Source organism: Oncorhynchus keta, chromosome 10, assembly GCF_023373465.1.
Source record: "Oncorhynchus keta strain PuntledgeMale-10-30-2019 chromosome 10, Oket_V2, whole genome shotgun sequence".
Classification (NCBI taxonomy): Eukaryota; Metazoa; Chordata; class Actinopteri; order Salmoniformes; family Salmonidae; genus Oncorhynchus; species Oncorhynchus keta.
Genome location: NC_068430.1, coordinates 6,868,294 through 6,887,725, shown reverse-complemented (window position 1 = coordinate 6,887,725; position 19,432 = coordinate 6,868,294). Strand labels below are relative to the sequence as shown.

Genomic DNA, 19,432 nt, shown 5'->3' with positions numbered 1-19,432 from the left:
GAAGTGTACTTCGCCAGACTGCCAGACATCCCAAAGCCATATTGCATCTCCATCCCAAAGCCCTTGCTTGGAAGTGTACTTCGCCAGACTGCCATATTGCATCTCCATCCCAAAGCCCTTGCTTGGAAGTGTACTTCGCCAGACTGCCATATTGCATCTCCATCCCAAAGCCCTTGCTTGGAAGTGTACTTCGCCAGACTGCCATATTGCATCTCCATCCCAAAGCCCTTGCTTGGAAGTGTACTTCGCCAGACTGCCATATTGCATCTCCATCCCAAAGCCCTTGCTTGGAAGTGTACTTCGCCAGACTGCCATATTGCATCTCCATCCCAAAGCCCTTGCTTGGAAGTGTACTTCGCTAGACCGCCATATTGCATCTCCAGCCGAAAGCCCTTGCTTGGAAGTGTACTTCGCCAGACTGCCATATTGCATCTCCATCCCAAAGCCCTTGCTTGGAAGTGTACTTCGCCAGACTGCCATATTGCATCTCCATCCCAAAGCCCTTGCTTGGAAGTGTACTTCGCCAGACTGCCATATTGCATCTCCAGCCGAAAGCCCTTGCTTGGAAGTGTACTTCGCCAGACTGCCATATTGCATCTCCATCCCAAAGCCCTTGCTTGGAAGTGTACTTCGCCAGACTGCCATATTGCATCTCCAGCCGAAAGCCCTTGCTTGGAAGTGTATTTCGCCAGACTGCCAAGAACCTTGCCCTTTTTTTCTCTTTTTTTTATACCTTTATTTAACGAGGCAAGTCGGTTAAGAACAAATTCTTATTTTCAATGACGGCCTGTTCAGGGGCAGAACGACAGCCCACTGTTCCTAGGCCGTCATTCAATGACTCGGGGATTTGAACTTGCAACCTTTCGGTTACTAGTCCAACGCTCTAACCACTAGGCTACCCTGCCACCCCTTATCCAGGCCAAGGTGGCAAGACACAGTAGTGATGACACCATAGGCCTTGTTGATCTCTGCACCAGACGGGATGCTCTTGCCAGCATACTTGGGGTCCAACATGTACTCTGTGGTGTGTATGGGCTTCAGGCTTTTTAATGTATGTCAGAACTGCAGTTTTCTCTGCTTGGAGCAACAGTGAAGTGGCCAGGGTTTCTCCTCTTACATCTGCAAACAGAGTCTGACATCAGACAGGATGGCATTGTCTCCCTCAATCCATACAATGGCTACTGCTATAGGTTCCAGGCGTTTCAGGGTGCTTAGCACTCTCACCTAAAATGCATAATCCTGGGGGATCCTCTTGATGCGGCTGTCCAAATCGGCAGACTGTGATATGGCCATTTCTTGGAGAGACTCCTTCCCCTCCAGGAGACTGTCAAACATGATGACGACACCACCCCAACGGGTGTTGCTGGGCAGCTTCAATGTGTATTCTTCTCACTTTGCTTGGTGAGGTAGATTGCTGCTATAACTTGATGACCCTTCCTGTACCTAACAATTTCCTTGGCTCTCTTGTAGAAAGTATCCATTGTTTTCAGTGCCATGATGTCCTTGAGAAGCAGATTCAATGCATGAGCAGCACAGCCAATGGGTGTGATGTGAGGGTAGGACTCCTCCGCTTTAGACCAAGCAGCCTTCATGTTCGTAGCATTGTCTGTCACCAGTGCATATACCTTCTGTGGTCCAAGGTCATTGATGACTGCCTTCAGCTCATCTGCAATGTAGAGACCGGTGTGTCTGTTGTCCCTCTTGTAGAATACTGGTTGAGGGGTGGAGATGATGATATAGCTCATTTTTCCTTGCCCACGAACATTTGACCACCCATCAGAGATGATTGCAATACAGTCTGCTTTCTCTGTGATTTGCTTGACCTTCACTTGAACTTTGTTGAACTCTGCATCCAGCAAATGAGTAGATAAAGCATGTGTGGTTGGAGAGGTGTATGCTGGGTGAAGAACATGCAATACACATGGCCTGTGAGCATCAGAGGTGAACCAGTTGCATACACAGCTCGATCAAGACATTCATCAGCATTTCTCAGACTACGTTCCTCCATTGAGTCAAAAAACCTTCTGATTCCAGGAGGACCACGAGCTGTTGCTATCGATAAAGTGTCTGATTCATAATTTTCACCTCGAATAGAAGTAGAGGGACTTTTGTCAAGAGGTTGCTTGTTGTGAGCGCCGAGGGAACTTTATGCACTTGGCCAGATGATTCTGCATCTTTGTTGCATTCTTCACGTATGATTTGGCACAGTATTTGCAAATGTACAAAGCTTGTATGTATGGAAACAGGTGAATCAACACTCCTCAGTTAGCAGGCTCAACCAAGCTAAAAACAAATGTACACAGCTTTTCCTTCTATATTAGCTGCAGTGAAATGTCTCCGCACATCAGATAGTGCCCGTGGCATTTTCCTGTAAAGATTAGAAACAAATGAGTAAAAAAATAAATAAATACAATTCCTTGTACAGATAAATAGTTAAACAGTTAGATTAAATAACTTTAAGATAAATGTTTTAAAATTAAACGTGTATGAAAACAGGTGAATTAACACTCCTCAGTTAGCAGGCTCAAGCAAGCTAAAAACCCACATGGTAGCAAAAACTAGCAGAAATTGTTAACAAGTTAGAAATTATTTTAAACACACTTTGCTGTAGGCTACTATTTACTAGTTAACAAAAAATTATGTATGTCATTTCACCTCACAATAACAGCACTTATAGTTGACCGGCGCAGCTCTAAAAGGGAATCCTATGACTGTTCCACGTTGAAAGTCACTGAGCTCTTCAGTACGGGCCATTCTACCTCCAATGCGTCTATGGAGATTGCACGGCTGTGTGCTCGATTTTTATACACCTGTCAGCAACGGGTGTGGCTAAAATAGCCAAATCTACTCATTTTTGAAAGGGAGTCCACATACTTTTGTGTATATATAATACATGTTCCGGGGATTCATCCGATGACATGGAGGAGTTTACCACATCAGTCACTGGCTTCATTAATAAGTGCATTGACGACGTCGTCCCTACAGTGACAGTACGTACACGTGTGTGTGTGTGTGTGTGTGTGTGTGTGTGTGTGTGTGTGTGTGTGTATATATTTTTATATACACACGTGTATACACATCTTAGTGCATCAGTGTGTGGTGGAAAATAGACTGCTACGTAAAATATAGATGAACTCGCTTGGCAAACAGTGTATAGCTAATGAAGAAATATTCTAATTTAGTCAAGCAGAACCTCGAGAATCCCTAATGTTAGAGATCGCATCTCAAAAGACATGTCCACCCGTGAGCTTACCCAACGCGGCCGGTCTGTCCGGACACTGCATCAAAAAAACAGCTATATAGAGATATATATATATATCTCTATATAGCTGTTTTTTTGATGCAGTGTCCGGACAGACCGCCGCGTTGTAAGCTCACGGGTGGACATGTCTTTTATATATATATTTATATATATTTATATTTATATATATATATATATATATCTATAGATATCTCTATATCTCCTTGTTCAGCCACGACTATGTGAAACCCAGAATATTATAGTTCTTCAGGTCCCGTTGATAGGATAGTCTCGAACGGAGCTCATCCAGTTTCTTCTCCGGTGATTGTACGTTTTCCAATAGAATGGAGGGTAGAGGCAGTAGTTTTGTCAGGGCACCCGCACGTCGGCCTTTTTTTCGTCGCCTTTTCCTCTTTCGGATTAAGGCTCAAGTCCGGGTTTAGTTTTTCCTGCTCATCACTTCCCATGTTTCCCTCTGAAGATTATACACATGTTGATAGTGAAATTCAACATGACTGAACTTTTAATTGTGTTTCAGCAAAAGCGAAAGCTTCGTATCTTCATATCCAACACGTTCAACCCTGCCAAGCCCGACGCGGAAGACGGGGATGGCACTGTAGCATCGTGGGAGTTGCGTGTCGAAGGACGCCTGCTTGAAGATGTAAGACTAATTTACTAGTTGTATGTTTGTGTGTTGACGGTTAGTGTCTGTGTGTTTTTTTATGTAACTTGGGGAAATGTGTCTGATTTAAAAATGTTTTTCTTTTTCTCAGACTGCTGTGTCCAAGTATGAAGCAACCAAGCAGAAGAGGAAGTTCTCTTCCTTCTTCAAGTCTCTGGTCATTGAGTTGGACAAGGACCTCTATGGGCCTGACAATCACTTGGTCGAGGTAAAAAAATAAATAAAAAAGGTTTTAATGTTCAGATAAAAAAATTAAAAATCTAGGATTCGATTTATTTTCATGAACAATGGAAAGTGAATTGCCACCTCCACTCTCCTTAACCACTTTCTCTATTGTAGTCTTAGTAATGAGATTGTGTTATAAAGAAAGCAAAAAATAACTACTAAAGTTATTTCTATTGTTAATAGTGGCATCGGACTGCGACCACTCAGGAGACAGACGGGTTCCAGGTGAAGAGGCCAGGGGATGTGGGCGTACGCTGCACTGTCCTGCTGATGCTGGACTACCAGGTAAACACACATTATTATTACTGTCCTGCTGATGCTGGACTACCAGGTAAACACACATTATTATTACTGTCCTGCTGATGCTGGACTACCAGGTACACACACATTATTATTACTGTCCTGCTGATGCTGGACTACCAGGTAAACACACATTATTATTACTGTCCTGCTGATGCTGGACTACCAGGTAAACACACATTATTATTACTGTCCTGCTGATGCTGGACTACCAGGTAAACACACATTATTATTACTGTCCTGCTGATGCTGGACTACCAGGTAAACACACATTATTACTGTCCTGCTGATGCTGGACTACCAGGTAAACACACATTATTATTACTGTCCTGCTGATGCTGGACTACCAGGTAAACACACATTATTATTACTGTCCTGCTGATGCTGGACTACCAGGTAAACACACATTATTATTACTGTCCTGCTGATGCTGGACTACCAGGTAAACACACATTATTATTACTGTCCTGCTGATGCTGGACTACCAGGTACACACACATTATTATTACTGTCCTGCTGATGCTGGACTACCAGGTAAACACACATTATTATTACTGTCCTGCTGATGCTGGACTACCAGGTAAACACACATTATTATTACTGTCCTGTTGATGCTGGACTACCAGGTAAACACACATTATTATTACTGTCCTGCTGATGCTGGACTACCAGGTAAACACACATTATTACTACTGTCCTGCTGATGCTGGACTACCAGGTAAACACATTACACTGAGTACGTTTACATGCACAGTAATAATTCCATATTAAACTGATTATGGCAGTAAACAGATTATGCGATAGTCTTACACACCTTACTCAAATCAAATTTTATTTGTCACATACACATGGTTAGCAGATGTTAATGCGAGTGTAGCGAAATGCTTGTGCTTCTAGTTCCGACAATGCAGTAATAACCAACAAGTAATCTAACTAACAATTCCAAAACAACTACCTTATAGACACAAGTGTAAAGGGATAAAGAATATGTACATAAAGATATGAGTGAGTGATGGTACAGAGCGGCATAGGCAAGATACAGTAGATGGTATTGAGTACAGTATATACATATGAGATGAGTATGTAAACAAAGTGGCATAGTTAAAGTGGCTAGTGATACATGTATTACATAAAGATGCAGTAGATGATATAGAGTACAGTATATACATATGAGATGAATAATGTAGGCTAAGTAACATTATATAAGGTAGCATTGTTTTAAAGTGGCTAGTGATATATTTTACATCATTTCCCATCAATTCCCATTATTAAAGTGGCTGGAGTTGGGTCAGTGTCAATGACAGTATGTTGGCAGCAGCCACTCAATGTTAGTGGTGGCTGTTTAACAGTCTGATGGCCTTGAGATAGAAGCTGTTTTTCAGTCTCTCGGTCCCAGCTTTGATGCACCTGTACTGACCTCGCCTTCTGGATGATAGTGGGGTGAACAGGCAGTGGCTCGGGTGGTTGATGTCCTTGATGATCTTTATGGCCTTCCTGTGACATCGGGTGGTGTAGGTGTCCTGGAGGGCAGGTAGTTTGCCCCCTGTGATGCGTTGTGCAGACTACACTACCTAATTGGCTTACTCTGCTTATCTTAATCGGCGGTGGGTCAAAATTGAAGTTAAACACCTGGTTTTCTTTCAAATTATTAGGACATGTAAATACCTTAATTGGCTATTTTCTGCATTCTGCATAATAACCATCCTATTAGTTCTGTCCTGCTCATACTAGACTACCAGGTAATAACCGTCCTATTAGTTCTGTCCTGCTCATACTAGACTACCAGGTAATAACCATCCTATTAGTTCTGTCCTGCTCATACTAGACTACCAGGTAATAACCATCCTATTAGTTCTGTCCTGCTCATACTAGACTACCAGGTAATAACCATCCTATTAGTTCTGTCCTGCTCATACTAGACTACCAGGTAATAACCATCCTATTAGTTCTGTCCTGCTCATACTAGACTACCAGGTAATAACCATCCTATTAGCTCTGTCCTGCTCATACTAGACTACCAGGTATAAATACATTCTAATATTACTGTGCTGCTCATACTAGACTACCAGGTAATAACCATCCTATTAGCTCTGTCCTGCTCATACTAGACTACCAGGTAATAACCATCCTATTAGTTCTGTGCTGCTCATACTAGACTACCAGGTAATAACCATCCTATTAGCTCTGTCCTGCTCATACTAGACTACCAGGTATAAATACATTCTAATATTACTGTGCTGCTCATACTAGACTACCAGGTAATAACCATCCTATTAGCTCTGTCCTGCTCATACTAGACTACCAGGTAATAACCATCCTATTAGTTCTGTGCTGCTCATACTAGACTACCAGGTATAAATACATTCTAATATTACTGTGCTGCTCATGCTAAACTACCATGTAAAAACATTTTATAATAATCGCAACCTGGGACCTCTCATATACATCCTCTAGGTGTCACTGTAGTTTTAAAGAGACACTTCGGCAAAAACAAAAGGATTCATCTCTTTAACGGGAAAGATTCGGCCATTTTGAATTTGACTCTTATTGTGCATCTTTGAGCGATGTTATATTTATTCCCGGGGTCATTTCATGTGTATTTCAGCATCTGCTGTTCAAGCAGGCAGAAATACAGCCGGTATGACGAGTTTTGCATCGTGTAAATATATATATAAAACAATAACATTAAAAATGAGGGAATCTTTCCTTTTAAAAGGGAAACTGACAGAATTTTAACTACTTTGCAGATATGAAACGGACAATCGTAAAAAATCTCTCAAAAATATCAAATTCCCACTTCATGCTACAAAACAACTTTATGAGAGGTTTTAAATTGGGTAGAATTTTATTCAAAATCCCATGATGTAGAGTCAGGCATTGTTGGCAGAATAGATGGATGCAGTTCAATGCACGATTCATATAACTCACCGATGCATTTCCTGGTAGTACAAAACATTATTACTATCCGGTTGTAAATCACAGCTGGCCTGGTACATCGTCTGCTGTCTCCATTCAGGATGCACTGGTTCAGTTTCAATGACTCAATATTCTGGACAAAAACAGACTAATGTAACCCAATGCTGGGAATGTCAATACAATCAAACTAGCAAGGGCAATGATCACAAGTCAGTTATAACATGGCTAATAGGCTAGCGTATCTATTTATTTAGTAGCTAATAACATGGAGCCTAACATGACCTAGCTAGCTGCTGGGAGGACGTCATGTCATTGGACGAGTGGGTAAGTGGCAGAGTCCCACCCCCCATAATGTTTTTCTGTGGCTACAGATAGAGATGCAGTTGCCAGTTGACTCAGAGGGGTCGGGGGTTAAATGCAGAAGACACATTTCAGTTGAAGACATTCGTATCCCTCTGTCCCTTTTCATTTGGGTAGCTAGAAATGTGAATCACTTCGCGAGCTACGCTGAACTTGAACAACTGTTATCCACAGTTAACATATCTCTTAGTTGTCAATCAAACGTATTTGGCATCAATCGAATGGGCGGGCAGGAAGATCCCATTCAGTTGTCAGAATGTTGGTTGGGACAAGCATGCTTTGGCAGGCAAGCTGCAGAAGGACGAGCAGGCTACTAATTCCCCGTCGTTTATCCGTGCAATTATGACGGCCAACTAGCTGGAAACGTTTGCGTTATCTACTGTTCCCTCGTTAGATTTGAGCTCATCTCGCTCTGGCTATCATTAGTTGTTGATGTGCATAAGCAACTGAGGGAAAGAGCCTGCCTCTTTTTCATGGTTGTTTGATCAATAGGACTGTACAGTTCACAAATCCAAGCAGACTCCCGTGGTATTTACATATTTTGCAGAAATCCATTCAGGTGGCTTTTGCCAAATGCTTTTTTTAATGAGCTAAAGTCACGCTGTTGCTACTGCCTGTAAACACACAGTCCAGTTCATAGTGAATGATGACAGGCCCTACTGCCTGTAAACACACAGTCCAGTTCATAGTGAATGATGACAGGCCCCACTGCCTGTAAACACACAGTCCAGTTCATAGTGAATGATGACAGGCCCTACTGCCTGTAAACACAGTCCAGTTCATAGTGAATGATGACAGGCCCTACTGTCTGTAAACACAGTCCAGTTCATAGTGAATGATGACAGGCCCTACTGCCTGTAAACACAGTCCAGTTCATAGTGAATGATGACAGGCCCTACTGCCTGTAAACACAGTCCAGTTCATAGTGAATGATGACAGGCCCTACTGCCTGTAAACACACTGTCCAGTTCATAGTGAATGATGACAGGCCCTACTGCCTGTAAACACACAGTCCAGTTCATAGTGAATGATGACAGGCCCTACTGCCTGTAAACACACAGTCCAGTTCATAGTGAATGATGACAGGCCCTACTGCCTGTAAACACACAGTCCAGTTCATAGTGAATGATGACAGGCCCTACTGCCTGTAAAACACAGTCCAGTTCATAGTGAATGATGACAGGCCCTACTGCCTGTAAACACAGTCCAGTTCATAGTGAATGATGACAGGCCCTACTGCCTGTAAACACAGTCCAGTTCATAGTGAATGATGACAGGCCCTACTGCCTGTAAACACACAGTCCAGTTCATAGTGAATGATGACAGGCCCTACTGCCTGTAAACACACTGTCCAGTTCATAGTGAATGATGACAGGCCCTACTGCCTGTAAACACACTGTCCAGTTCATAGTGAATGATGACAGGCCCTACTGCCTGTAAACACACAGTCCAGTTCATAGTGAATGATGACAGGCCCTACTGCCTGTAAACACACAGTCCAGTTCATAGTGAATGATGACAGGCCCTACTTCCTATAAACACACTGTCCAGTTCATAGTGAATGATGACAGGCCCTACTGCCTGTAAACACACAGTCCAGTTCATAGTGAATGATGACAGGCCCTACTGCCTGTAAACACACAGTCCAGTTCATAGTGAATGATGACAGGCCCTACTGCCTGTAAACACAGTCCAGTTCATAGTGAATGATGACAGGCCCTACTGCCTGTAAACACAGTCCAGTTCATAGTGAATGATGACAGGCCCTACTGCCTGTAAACACACTGTCCAGTTCATAGTGAATGATGACAGGCCCTACTGCCTGTAAACACACAGTCCAGTTCATAGTGAATGATGACAGGCCCTACTTCCTATAAACACACTGTCCAGTTCATAGTGAATGATGACAGGCCCTACTTCCTATAAACACACAGTCCAGTTCATAGTGATTGATGGCAGGACCTTATAGCAAATGGCTTATTTGCATATAGGCCTACTGTAGCTCTGATTGGCTATGATGCACCGCTCTGAGTCCGGTCCCGGACAAGAAAGGCTTTTATTAGGTTTTATTTACTGCAGTGTCTTATTTGTCCAAATGTACAGCCACCTTCCCACTCTCTTGCTATATGCCTGACTATATATAACGTCATTCCCAAGCATTCAATGAATTTCTGAAAATGTGTAAATGATGTTGTCTGTGCTTTCTTCAGAATGTAAACAAAGGTATCATATTCTTCTTTGGGGTATATATGAACAGATTTATGTACGATTTAATGTTGATTTAAAAAAATTAAAAAAAATAAAAAACACTGTCATTTTAAATGGTGTCATGTTGATGTTCTGTTCATTTTGATTTATTTATTGAATTCAATATGAACCAGGTGGTTTTGGCAGCAGGGCCTTTCTATATCTCTCCCAAATACATTCTTGTCATTTGAGTCTCTTTTCGGAGACTTTTCAATTTGATGGTGTAATGTCACTGCTAATTTCACCTCTCCACACCTTCCCCTTTCCCAGCCCCCTCAGTTCAAGCTGGACCCTCGCCTGGCCCGTATGTTGGGGATCCACACCCAGACCAGGCCGGTCATCATCCAGGCACTCTGGCAGTATGTTAAGACCCACAAGCTGCAGGACCCCCACGAGAGAGAGTTCATCAACTGTGACAAGTACCTGCAGCAGGTGAGAGAGTTCATCAACTGTGACAAGTACCTGCAGCAGGTGAGAGAGTTCATCAACTGTGTCAAGTACCTGCAGCAGGTGAGAGAGTTCATCAACTGTGACAAGTACCTGCAGCAGGTGAGAGAGTTCATCAACTGTGACAAGTACCTGCAGCAGGTGAGAGAGTTCATCAACTGTGTCAAGTACCTGCAGCAGGTGAGAGAGTTCATCAACTGTGACAAGTACCTGCAGCAGGTCAGAGTTCATCAACTGTGACAAGTACCTGCAGCAGGTGAGAGAGTTCATCAACTGTGTCAAGTACCTGCAGCAGGTGAGAGAGTTCATCAACTGTGTCAAGTACCTGCAGCAGGTGAGAGAGTTCATCAACTGTGTCAAGTACCTGCAGCAGGTGAGAGAGTTCATCAACTGTGACAAGTACCTGCAGCAGGTGAGAGAGTTCATCAACTGTGTCAAGTACCTGCAGCAGGTGAGAGAGTTCATCAACTGTGACAAGTACCTGCAGCAGGTGAGAGAGTTCATCAACTGTGTCAAGTACCTGCAGCAGGTGAGAGAGTTCATCAACTGTGACAAGTACCTGCAGCAGGTGAGAGAGTTCATCAACTGTGTCAAGTACCTGCAGCAGGTGAGAGAGTTCATCAACTGTGACAAGTACCTGCAGCAGGTGAGAGAGTTCATCAACTGTGACAAGTACCTGCAGCAGGTGAGAGAGTTCATCAACTGTGTCAAGTACCTGCAGCAGGTGAGAGAGTTCATCAACTGTGACAAGTACCTGCAGCAGGTCAGAGTTCATCAACTGTGACAAGTACCTGCAGCAGGTGAGAGAGTTCATCAACTGTGTCAAGTACCTGCAGCAGGTGAGAGAGTTCATCAACTGTGTCAAGTACCTGCAGCAGGTGAGAGAGTTCATCAACTGTGTCAAGTACCTGCAGCAGGTGAGAGAGTTCATCAACTGTGACAAGTACCTGCAGCAGGTGAGAGAGTTCATCAACTGTGTCAAGTACCTGCAGCAGGTGAGAGAGTTCATCAACTGTGACAAGTACCTGCAGCAGGTGAGAGTTCATCAACTGTGTCAAGTACCTGCAGCAGGTGAGAGTTCATCAACTGTGACAAGTACCTGCAGCAGGTGAGAGAGTTCATCAACTGTGACAAGTACCTGCAGCAGGTGAGAGAGTTCATCAACTGTGACAAGTACCTGCAGCAGGTGAGAGAGTTCATCAACTGTGACAAGTACCTGCAGCAGGTGAGAGAGTTCATCAACTGTGACAAGTACCTGCAGCAGGTGAGAGAGTTCATCAACTGTGTCAAGTACCTGCAGCAGGTGAGAGAGTTCATCAACTGTGACAAGTACCTGCAGCAGGTGAGAGAGTTCATCAACTGTGACAAGTACCTGCAGCAGGTGAGAGAGTTCATCAACTGTGACAAGTACCTGCAGCAGGTGAGAGAGTTCATCAACTGTGACAAGTACCTGCAGCAGGTGAGAGAGTACATCAACTGTGACAAGTACCTGCAGCAGGTGAGAGTTCATCAACTGTGACAAGTACCTGCAGCAGGTGAGAGAGTACATCAACTGTGACAAGTACCTGCAGCAGGTGAGAGAGTACATCAACTGTGACAAGTACCTGCAGCAGGTGAGAGAGTACATCAACTGTGACAAGTACCTGCAGCAGGTGAGAGAGTACATCAACTGTGACAAGTACCTGCAGCATGTCAGAGAGCAGCAAGTGGCCCCGTGTGGCTTAGTTGGTAGGGGATGGCACTTGTAAAGGCAGGGTTGTGGGTTCGATTCCCATGCGGGACCAGTACAAAACCGTGTCCTATGTTCACAGCTGAAAGATACAAGGCTTTCTTAGGGAGAGTATCTTTTCCCCACGTTTTGTTTCTGTAATGTTAAGGCACAGTTAAATAATCTAATGGACGTTATGTAATGTAATTTGCCATTTCATAATCTTTATGGTTAAGGGTAAATGGGCCAGGGAATATAGCCATCCTTATTAACTGTCCTTAGCCCAAACACACTCTAGACCCCCAACAAATAGCCATCCTTATTAACTGTCCTTAGCCCAAACACACTCTAGACCCCCAACAAATAGCCATCCTTATTAACTGTCCTTAGCCCAAACACACTCTAGACCCCCAACAAATAGCCATCCTTATTAACTGTCCTTAGCCTAAACACACTCTAGACCCCCAACAAATAGCCATCCTTATTAACTGTCCTTAGCCCAAACACACTCTAGACCCCCAACAAATAGCCATCCTTATTAACTGTCCTTAGCCTAAACACACTCTAGACCCCCAACAAACAGCCATCCTTATTAACTGTCCTTAGCCTAAACACACTCTAGACCCCCAACAAACAGCCATCCTTATTAACTGTCCTTAGCCTAAACACACTCTAGACCCCCAACAAATAGCCATCCTTATTAACTGTCCTTAGCCTAAACACACTCTAGACCCCCAACAAATAGCAATCCTTATTAACTGTCCTTAGCCTAAACACACTCTAGACCCCCAACAAATAGCCATCCTTATTAACTGTCCTTAGCCTAAACACACTCTAGACCCCCAACAAACAGCCATCCTTATTAACTGTCCTTAGCCTAAACACACTCTAGACCCCCAACAAATAGCCATCCTTATTAACTGTCCTTAGCCTAAACACACTCTAGACCCCCAACAAATAGCCATCCTTATTAACTGTCCTTAGCCTAAACACACTCTAGACCCCCAACAAATAGCCATCCTTATTAACTGTCCTTAGCCTAAACACACTCTAGACCCCCAACAAATAGCCATCCTTATTAACTGTCCTTAGCCTAAACACACTCTAGACCCCCAACAAATAGCCATCCTTATTAACTGTCCTTAGCCTAAACACACTCTAGACCCCCAACAAATAGCAATCCTTATTAACTGTCCTTAGCCTAAACACACTCTAGACCCCCAACAAATAGCCATCCTTATTAACTGTCCTTAGCCTAAACACACTCTAGACCCCCAACAAATAGCAATCCTTATTAACTGTCCTTAGCCTAAACACACTCTAGACCCCCAACAAATAGCCATCCTTATTAACTGTCCTTAGCCTAAACACACTCTAGACCCCCAACAAATAGCCATCCTTATTAACTGTCCTTAGCCTAAACACACTCTAGACCCCCAACAAATAGCCATCTTTATTAACTGTCCAAAGCTGAAACATAAAACGCACAATGCTGAATCTTTGCATGTCTGGTTCTTGAGTAAATTAACAAGGTTCTGTTTTATCTATTTTGTTCTAGATCTTTGAGGCCCAGCGTATGAAGTTCTCTGAGATCCCCCAGCGTCTCCATGCTCTCCTGATGCCTCCAGAACCCATCATCATTAACCATGTCATCAGGTAGGCCTCTAACCCATTATTAACCATGTCATCAGGTAGGCCTCTAACCCATTATTAACCATGTCATCAGGTAGGCCTCTAACCCATTATTAACCATGTCATCAGGTAGGCCTGGTAGGCCTCTAACCCATCATTAACCATGTCATCAGGTAGGCCTCTAACCCATTATTAACCATGTCATCAGGTAGGCCTGGTAGGCCTCTAACCCATCATTAACCATGTCGTCAGTTAGGCCTCTAACCCATTATTAACCATGTCGTCAGGTAGGCCTCTAACCCATCATTAACCATGTCGTCAGGTAGGCCTGGTAGGCCTCTAACCCATCATTAACCATGTCGTCAGGCTCTTTAACCATGTCATCAGGTAGGCCTGGTAGGCCTCTAACCCATCATTAACCATGTCATCAGGTAGGCCTCTAACCCATTATTAACCATGTCATCAGGTAGGCCTCTAACCCATCATTAACCATGTTGTCAGGTAGGCCTCTAACCCATCATTAACCATGTTGTCAGGTAGGCCTCTAACCCATCATTAACCATGTCGTCAGGTAGACCTGGTAGGCCTCTAACCCATCATTAACCATGTCGTCAGGTAGGCCTCTAACCCATCATTAACCATGTCGTCAGGTAGGCCTCTAACCCATCATTAACCATGTCGTCAGGTAGGCCTGGTAGGTCTCTAACCCATTATTAACCATGTCATCAGGTAGGACTGGTAGGCCTCTAACCCATTATTAACCATGTCATCAGGTAGGCCTCTAACCCATCATTAACCATGTCGTCAGGTAGGACTGGTAGACCTCCAACCCATCATTAACCATGTCATCAGGTAGGCCTCTAACCCATCATTAACCATGTCATCAGGTAGGCCTGGTAGGCCTCCAACCCATCATTAACCATGTCATCAGGTAGGTCTCTAACCCATTATTAACCATGTCATCAGGTAGGCCTGGTAGGTCTCTAACCCATTATTAACCATGTCATCAGGTAGGACTGGTAGGCCTCTAACCCATCATTAACCATGTCGTCAGGTAGGCCTCTAACCCATCATTAACCATGTCATCAGGTAGGCCTGGTAGGCCTCCAACCCATCATTAACCATGTCGTCAGGTAGGCCTGGTAGGCCTCTAACCCATCATTAACCATGTCATCAGGTAGGTCTCTAACCCATTATTAACCATGTCATCAGGTAGGCCTGGTAGGCCTCTAACCCATCATTAACCATGTCATCAGGTAGGCCTGGTAGGCCTCTAACCCATCATTAACCATGTCATCTGGTAGGCCTCTAACCCATCATTAACCATGTCATCAGGTAGGCCTGGTAGGCCTCTAACCCATCATTAACCATGTCATCAGGTAGGCCTCTAACCCATCATTAACCATGTCGTCAGGTAGGCCTCTAACCCATTATTAACCATGTCATCAGGTAGGCCTGGTAGGCCTCTAACCCATCATTAACCATGTCATCAGGTAGGCCTCTAACCCATTATTAACCATGTCATCAGGTAGGCCTCTAACCCATCATTAACCATGTCATCAGGTAGGCCTGGTAGGCCTCTAACCCATCATTAACCATGTCGTCAGTTAGGCCTCTAACCCATCATTAACCATGTCATCAGGTAGGCCTCTAACCCATCATTAACCATGTCGTCAGGTAGGCCTCTAACCCATCATTAACCATGTCGTCAGGTAGGCCTCTAACCCATCATTAACCATGTCGTCAGGTAGGCCTCTAACCCATCATTAACCATGTCGTCAGGTAGGCCTCTAACCCATCATTAACCATGTCATCAGGTAGGCCTGGTAGGCCTCTAACCCATCATTAACCATGTCATCAGGTAGGCCTCTAACCCATTATTAACCATGTCATCAGGTAGGCCTCTAACCCATCATTAACCATGTCGTCAGGTAGGCCTGGTAGGCCTCTAACCCATCATTAACCATGTCGTCAGTTAGGCCTCTAACCCATCATTAACCATGTCGTCAGGTAGGCCTCTAACCCATTATTAACCATGTCGTCAGGTAGGCCTCTAACCCATCATTAACCATGTCGTCAGGTAGGCCTGGTAGGCCTCTAACCCATTATTAACCATGTCGTCAGGTAGGCCTCTAACCCATCATTTAACCATGTCGTCAGGTAGGCCTCTAACCCATTATTAACCATGTCGTCAGGTAGGCCTCTAACCCATCATTAACCATGTCGTCAGGTAGACCTGGTAGGCCTCTAACCCATCATTAACCATGTCGTCAGGTAGGCCTCTAACCCATCATTAACCGTAGGCCAGGTAGGCCTCTAACCCATCATTAACCGTAGGCCTGGTAGGCCTCTAACCCATCATTAACCGTAGGCCTGGTAGGCCTCTAACCCATCATTAACCGTAGGCCTGGTAGGCCTCTAACCCATCATTAACCGTGTCATCAGGTAGGCCTGGTAGGCCTCCAACCCATCATTAACCATGTCGTCAGGTAGGCCTGGTAGGCCTCTAACCCATCATTAACCATGTCGTCAGGTAGGCCTCTAACCCATCATTAACCATGTCATCAGGTAGGCCTGGTAGGCCTCTAACCCATTATTAACCATGTCATCAGGTAGGCCTGGTAGGCCTCTAACCCATCATTAACCATGTCATCAGGTAGGCCTCTAACCCATCATTAACCATGTCATCAGGTAGGCCTGGTAGGCCTCTAACCCATCATTAACCATGTCATCAGGTAGGCCTGGTAGGCCTCTAACCCATCATTAACCATGTCATCAGGTAGGCCTGGTAGGCCTCTAACCCATCATTAACCATGTCGTCAGGTAGGCCTCTAACCCATCATTAACCATGTCGTCGGGTAGACCTCTTTAACCATGTCATCAGGTAGGCCTGGTAGGCCTCTAACCCATCATTAACCATGTCGTCAGGTAGGCCTCTTTAACCATGGTCAGGTAGGCCTCTAACCCATTATTAACCATGTCATCAGGTAGGCCTCTAACCCATTATTAACCATGTCATCAGGTAGGCCTGGTAGGCCTCTAACCCATCATTAACCATGTCATCAGGTAGGCCTCTAACCCATCATTAACCATGTCGTCAGGTAGGCCTCTAACCCATTATTAACCATGTCGTCAGGTAGGCCTCTAACCCATTATTAACCATGTCATCAGGTAGGCCTGGTAGGCCTCTAACCCATCATTAACCATGTCGTCAGGTAGGCCTCTAACCCATCATTAACCATGTCGTCAGGTAGGCCTCTAACCCATTATTAACCATGTCAGGTAGGCCTGGTAGGCCTCTAACCCATTATTAACCATGTCGTCAGGTAGGCCTCTAACCCATAATTTAACCATGTCGTCAGGTAGGCCTCTAACCCATTATTAACCATGTCGTCAGGTAGGCCTCTAACCCATCATTAACCATGTCATCAGGTAGACCTGGTAGGCCTCTAACCCATCATTAACCATGTCATCATTAACCGTAGGCCAGGTAGGCCTCTAACCCATCATTAACCGTAGGCCTGGTAGGCCTCTAACCCATCATTAACCGTAGGCCTGGTAGGCCTCTAACCCATCATTAACCGTAGGCCTGGTAGGCCTCTAACCCATCATTAACCGTAGGCCTGGTAGGCCTCTAACCCATCATTAACCGTAGGCCTGGTAGGCCTCTAACCCATCATTAACCGTAGGCCAGGTAGGCCTCTAACCCATCATTAACCGTAGGCCAGGTAGGCCTCTAACCCATCATTAACCATGTCGTCAGGTAGGCCTCTAACCCATCATTAACCATGTCGTCAGGTAGGCCTCTAACCCATCATTAACCATGTCGTCAGGTAGGCCTCTAACCCATCATTAACCATGTCGTCAGGTAGGCCTCTAACCCATCATTAACCATGTCGTCAGGTAGACCAGGTAGGCCTCTAACCCATCATTAACCATGTCGTCAGGTAGGCCTCTAACCCATCATTAACCATGTCGTCAGGTAGACCAGGTAGGCCTCTAACCCATCATTAACCATGTCATCAGGTAGGCCTGGTAGGCCTCTAACCCATTATTAACCATGTCATCAGGTAGACCTGGTAGGCCTCTAACCCATTATTAACCATGTCATCAGGTAGGCCTGGTAGGCCTCTAACCCATCATTAACCATGTCATCAGGTAGACCAGGTAGGCCTCTAACCCATCATTAACCATGTCGTCAGGTAGGCCTCTAACCCATCATTAACCATGTCGTCAGGTAGGCCTCTAACCCATCATTAACCATGTGTCAGGTAGACCTGGTAGGCCTCTAACCCATCATTAACCATGTCATCAGGTAGGCCTGGTAGGCCTCTAACCCATCATTAACCATGTCGTCAGGTAGGCCTCTAACCCATCATTAACCCTCAGGTAGGCCTCTAACCCATCATTAACCATGTCATCAGGTAGACCTCTAACCCATCATTAACCATGTGTCAGTTAGGCCTCTAACCCATCATTAACCATGTCGTCAGGTAGACCAGGTAGGCCTCTAACCCATCATTAACCATGTCGTCAGGTAGGCCTCTAACCCATCATTAACCATGTCGTCAGGTAGACCTCTAACCCATCATTAACCATGTCGTCAGGTAGGCCTCTAACCCATCATTAACCATGTCGTCAGGTAGGCCTCTAACCCATCATTAACCATGTCATCAGGTAGGCCTCTAACCCATCATTAACCATGTCGTCAGGTAGGCCTCTAACCCATCATTAACCATGTCATCAGGTAGGCCTCTAACCCATCATTAACCATGTCGTCAGGTAGGCCTCTAACCCATCATTAACCATGTCGTCAGGTAGGCCTCTAACCCATCATTAACCATGTCGTCAGGTAGGCCTCTAACCCATCATTAACCATGTCGTCAGGTAGACCTGGTAGGCCTCTAACCCATTATTAACCATGTCGTCAGGTAGGCCTCTAACCCATCATTAACCATGTCATCAGGTAGGCCTCTAACCCATTATTAACCATGTCGTCAGGTAGGCCTCGTCACTAGGGTCGACGCCTCGTTTTGTCCTCGTCACTAGGGTCCAGAGTGTTTGCGTGGTCCGGGGGAAAAAACCGGGCCCTTTTTATAACTCGAAGCTCAAGTTCAAGTGTCTCAGGAACCACATTAATGTGATATAGAACTCTTCTGAGAAAATTCTGTCTCTACAGATAGACGACTGCATGATCTAACTCTCTCTCTGTGTGTCTACAGTGTGGATCCCAACGACCAGAAGAAGACGGCCTGCTATGACATCGATGTGGAGGTGGACGACACTCTAAAGACCCAGATGAACTCCTTCCTCCTATCCACCGCCAGCCAGCAGGAGATAGCTGGTCTGGACAACAAGGTATGTATGGAGCTCATAGTTGAAGTCTTCCGTGTTTCATTGGTTTTCAAGGGACTGAGTCTAGCCTAGGACTTTATGGTAAGCTATTCCGAGGCTGTGCGACTGAGGCAATAAACAGCTTCTTCTTCCACACTCCTTTTTATTACACTCTGCTATTGTACAGACGGTGGAAGAGTGGGAAAATAGAGGTGAACTAGGAACAGACTGTACAGAGAAACTCACTGAACCTGAAATCAACCAACCAATAGACAGCCCTCCTCCCCCTCTACAACTTCCAGGCTGCTACTTCAAACTGTTAATACAGAATAAAGAACAA

At 44.8% G+C, this 19,432-nt stretch overlaps 1 protein-coding gene and 1 long non-coding RNA gene across 8 annotated transcripts in view; both read left to right on the top strand.

Moving 5' to 3' along the window:
* The window catches only part of LOC118378666 (SWI/SNF-related matrix-associated actin-dependent regulator of chromatin subfamily D member 1), a 50,814-nt gene that overhangs the window by 23,690 nt on the left and 7,692 nt on the right, over nucleotides 1-19,432 (top strand). The window contains exons 4-14 of one of the 6 annotated variants that reach the window (XM_052526376.1): nucleotides 3,780-3,902; nucleotides 4,015-4,131; nucleotides 4,332-4,433; nucleotides 10,242-10,442; nucleotides 10,482-10,637; nucleotides 11,026-11,181; nucleotides 11,527-11,682; nucleotides 11,761-11,916; nucleotides 11,954-12,031; nucleotides 13,685-13,782; nucleotides 18,981-19,116. In XM_052526376.1, coding sequence (XP_052382336.1) covers nucleotides 3,780-3,902; nucleotides 4,015-4,131; nucleotides 4,332-4,433; nucleotides 10,242-10,442; nucleotides 10,482-10,637; nucleotides 11,026-11,181; nucleotides 11,527-11,682; nucleotides 11,761-11,916; nucleotides 11,954-12,031; nucleotides 13,685-13,782; nucleotides 18,981-19,116 — 1,479 coding nt within the window. Of the gene's footprint in view, nucleotides 1-3,779; nucleotides 3,903-4,014; nucleotides 4,132-4,331; nucleotides 4,434-10,241; nucleotides 10,638-11,025; nucleotides 11,182-11,526; nucleotides 11,683-11,721; nucleotides 11,917-11,953; nucleotides 12,071-13,684; nucleotides 13,822-18,980; nucleotides 19,117-19,432 lie in introns of those variants that run through there. The other 5 variants (XM_052526375.1, XM_052526371.1, XM_052526374.1 and 2 more) reach the window with 5 other exon arrangements.
* Nucleotides 17,056-18,974, top strand: LOC127932059 (uncharacterized). 2 transcript variants are annotated; one of them, XR_008143808.1, is made up of 5 exons: nucleotides 17,056-17,084; nucleotides 17,121-17,190; nucleotides 18,148-18,182; nucleotides 18,576-18,689; nucleotides 18,760-18,974. It is a non-coding gene; the product is annotated as an uncharacterized LOC127932059 (long non-coding RNA). The 2 variants fall into 2 exon arrangements; XR_008143809.1 differs by lacking the exon at nucleotides 18,148-18,182 and adding an exon at nucleotides 17,750-17,784.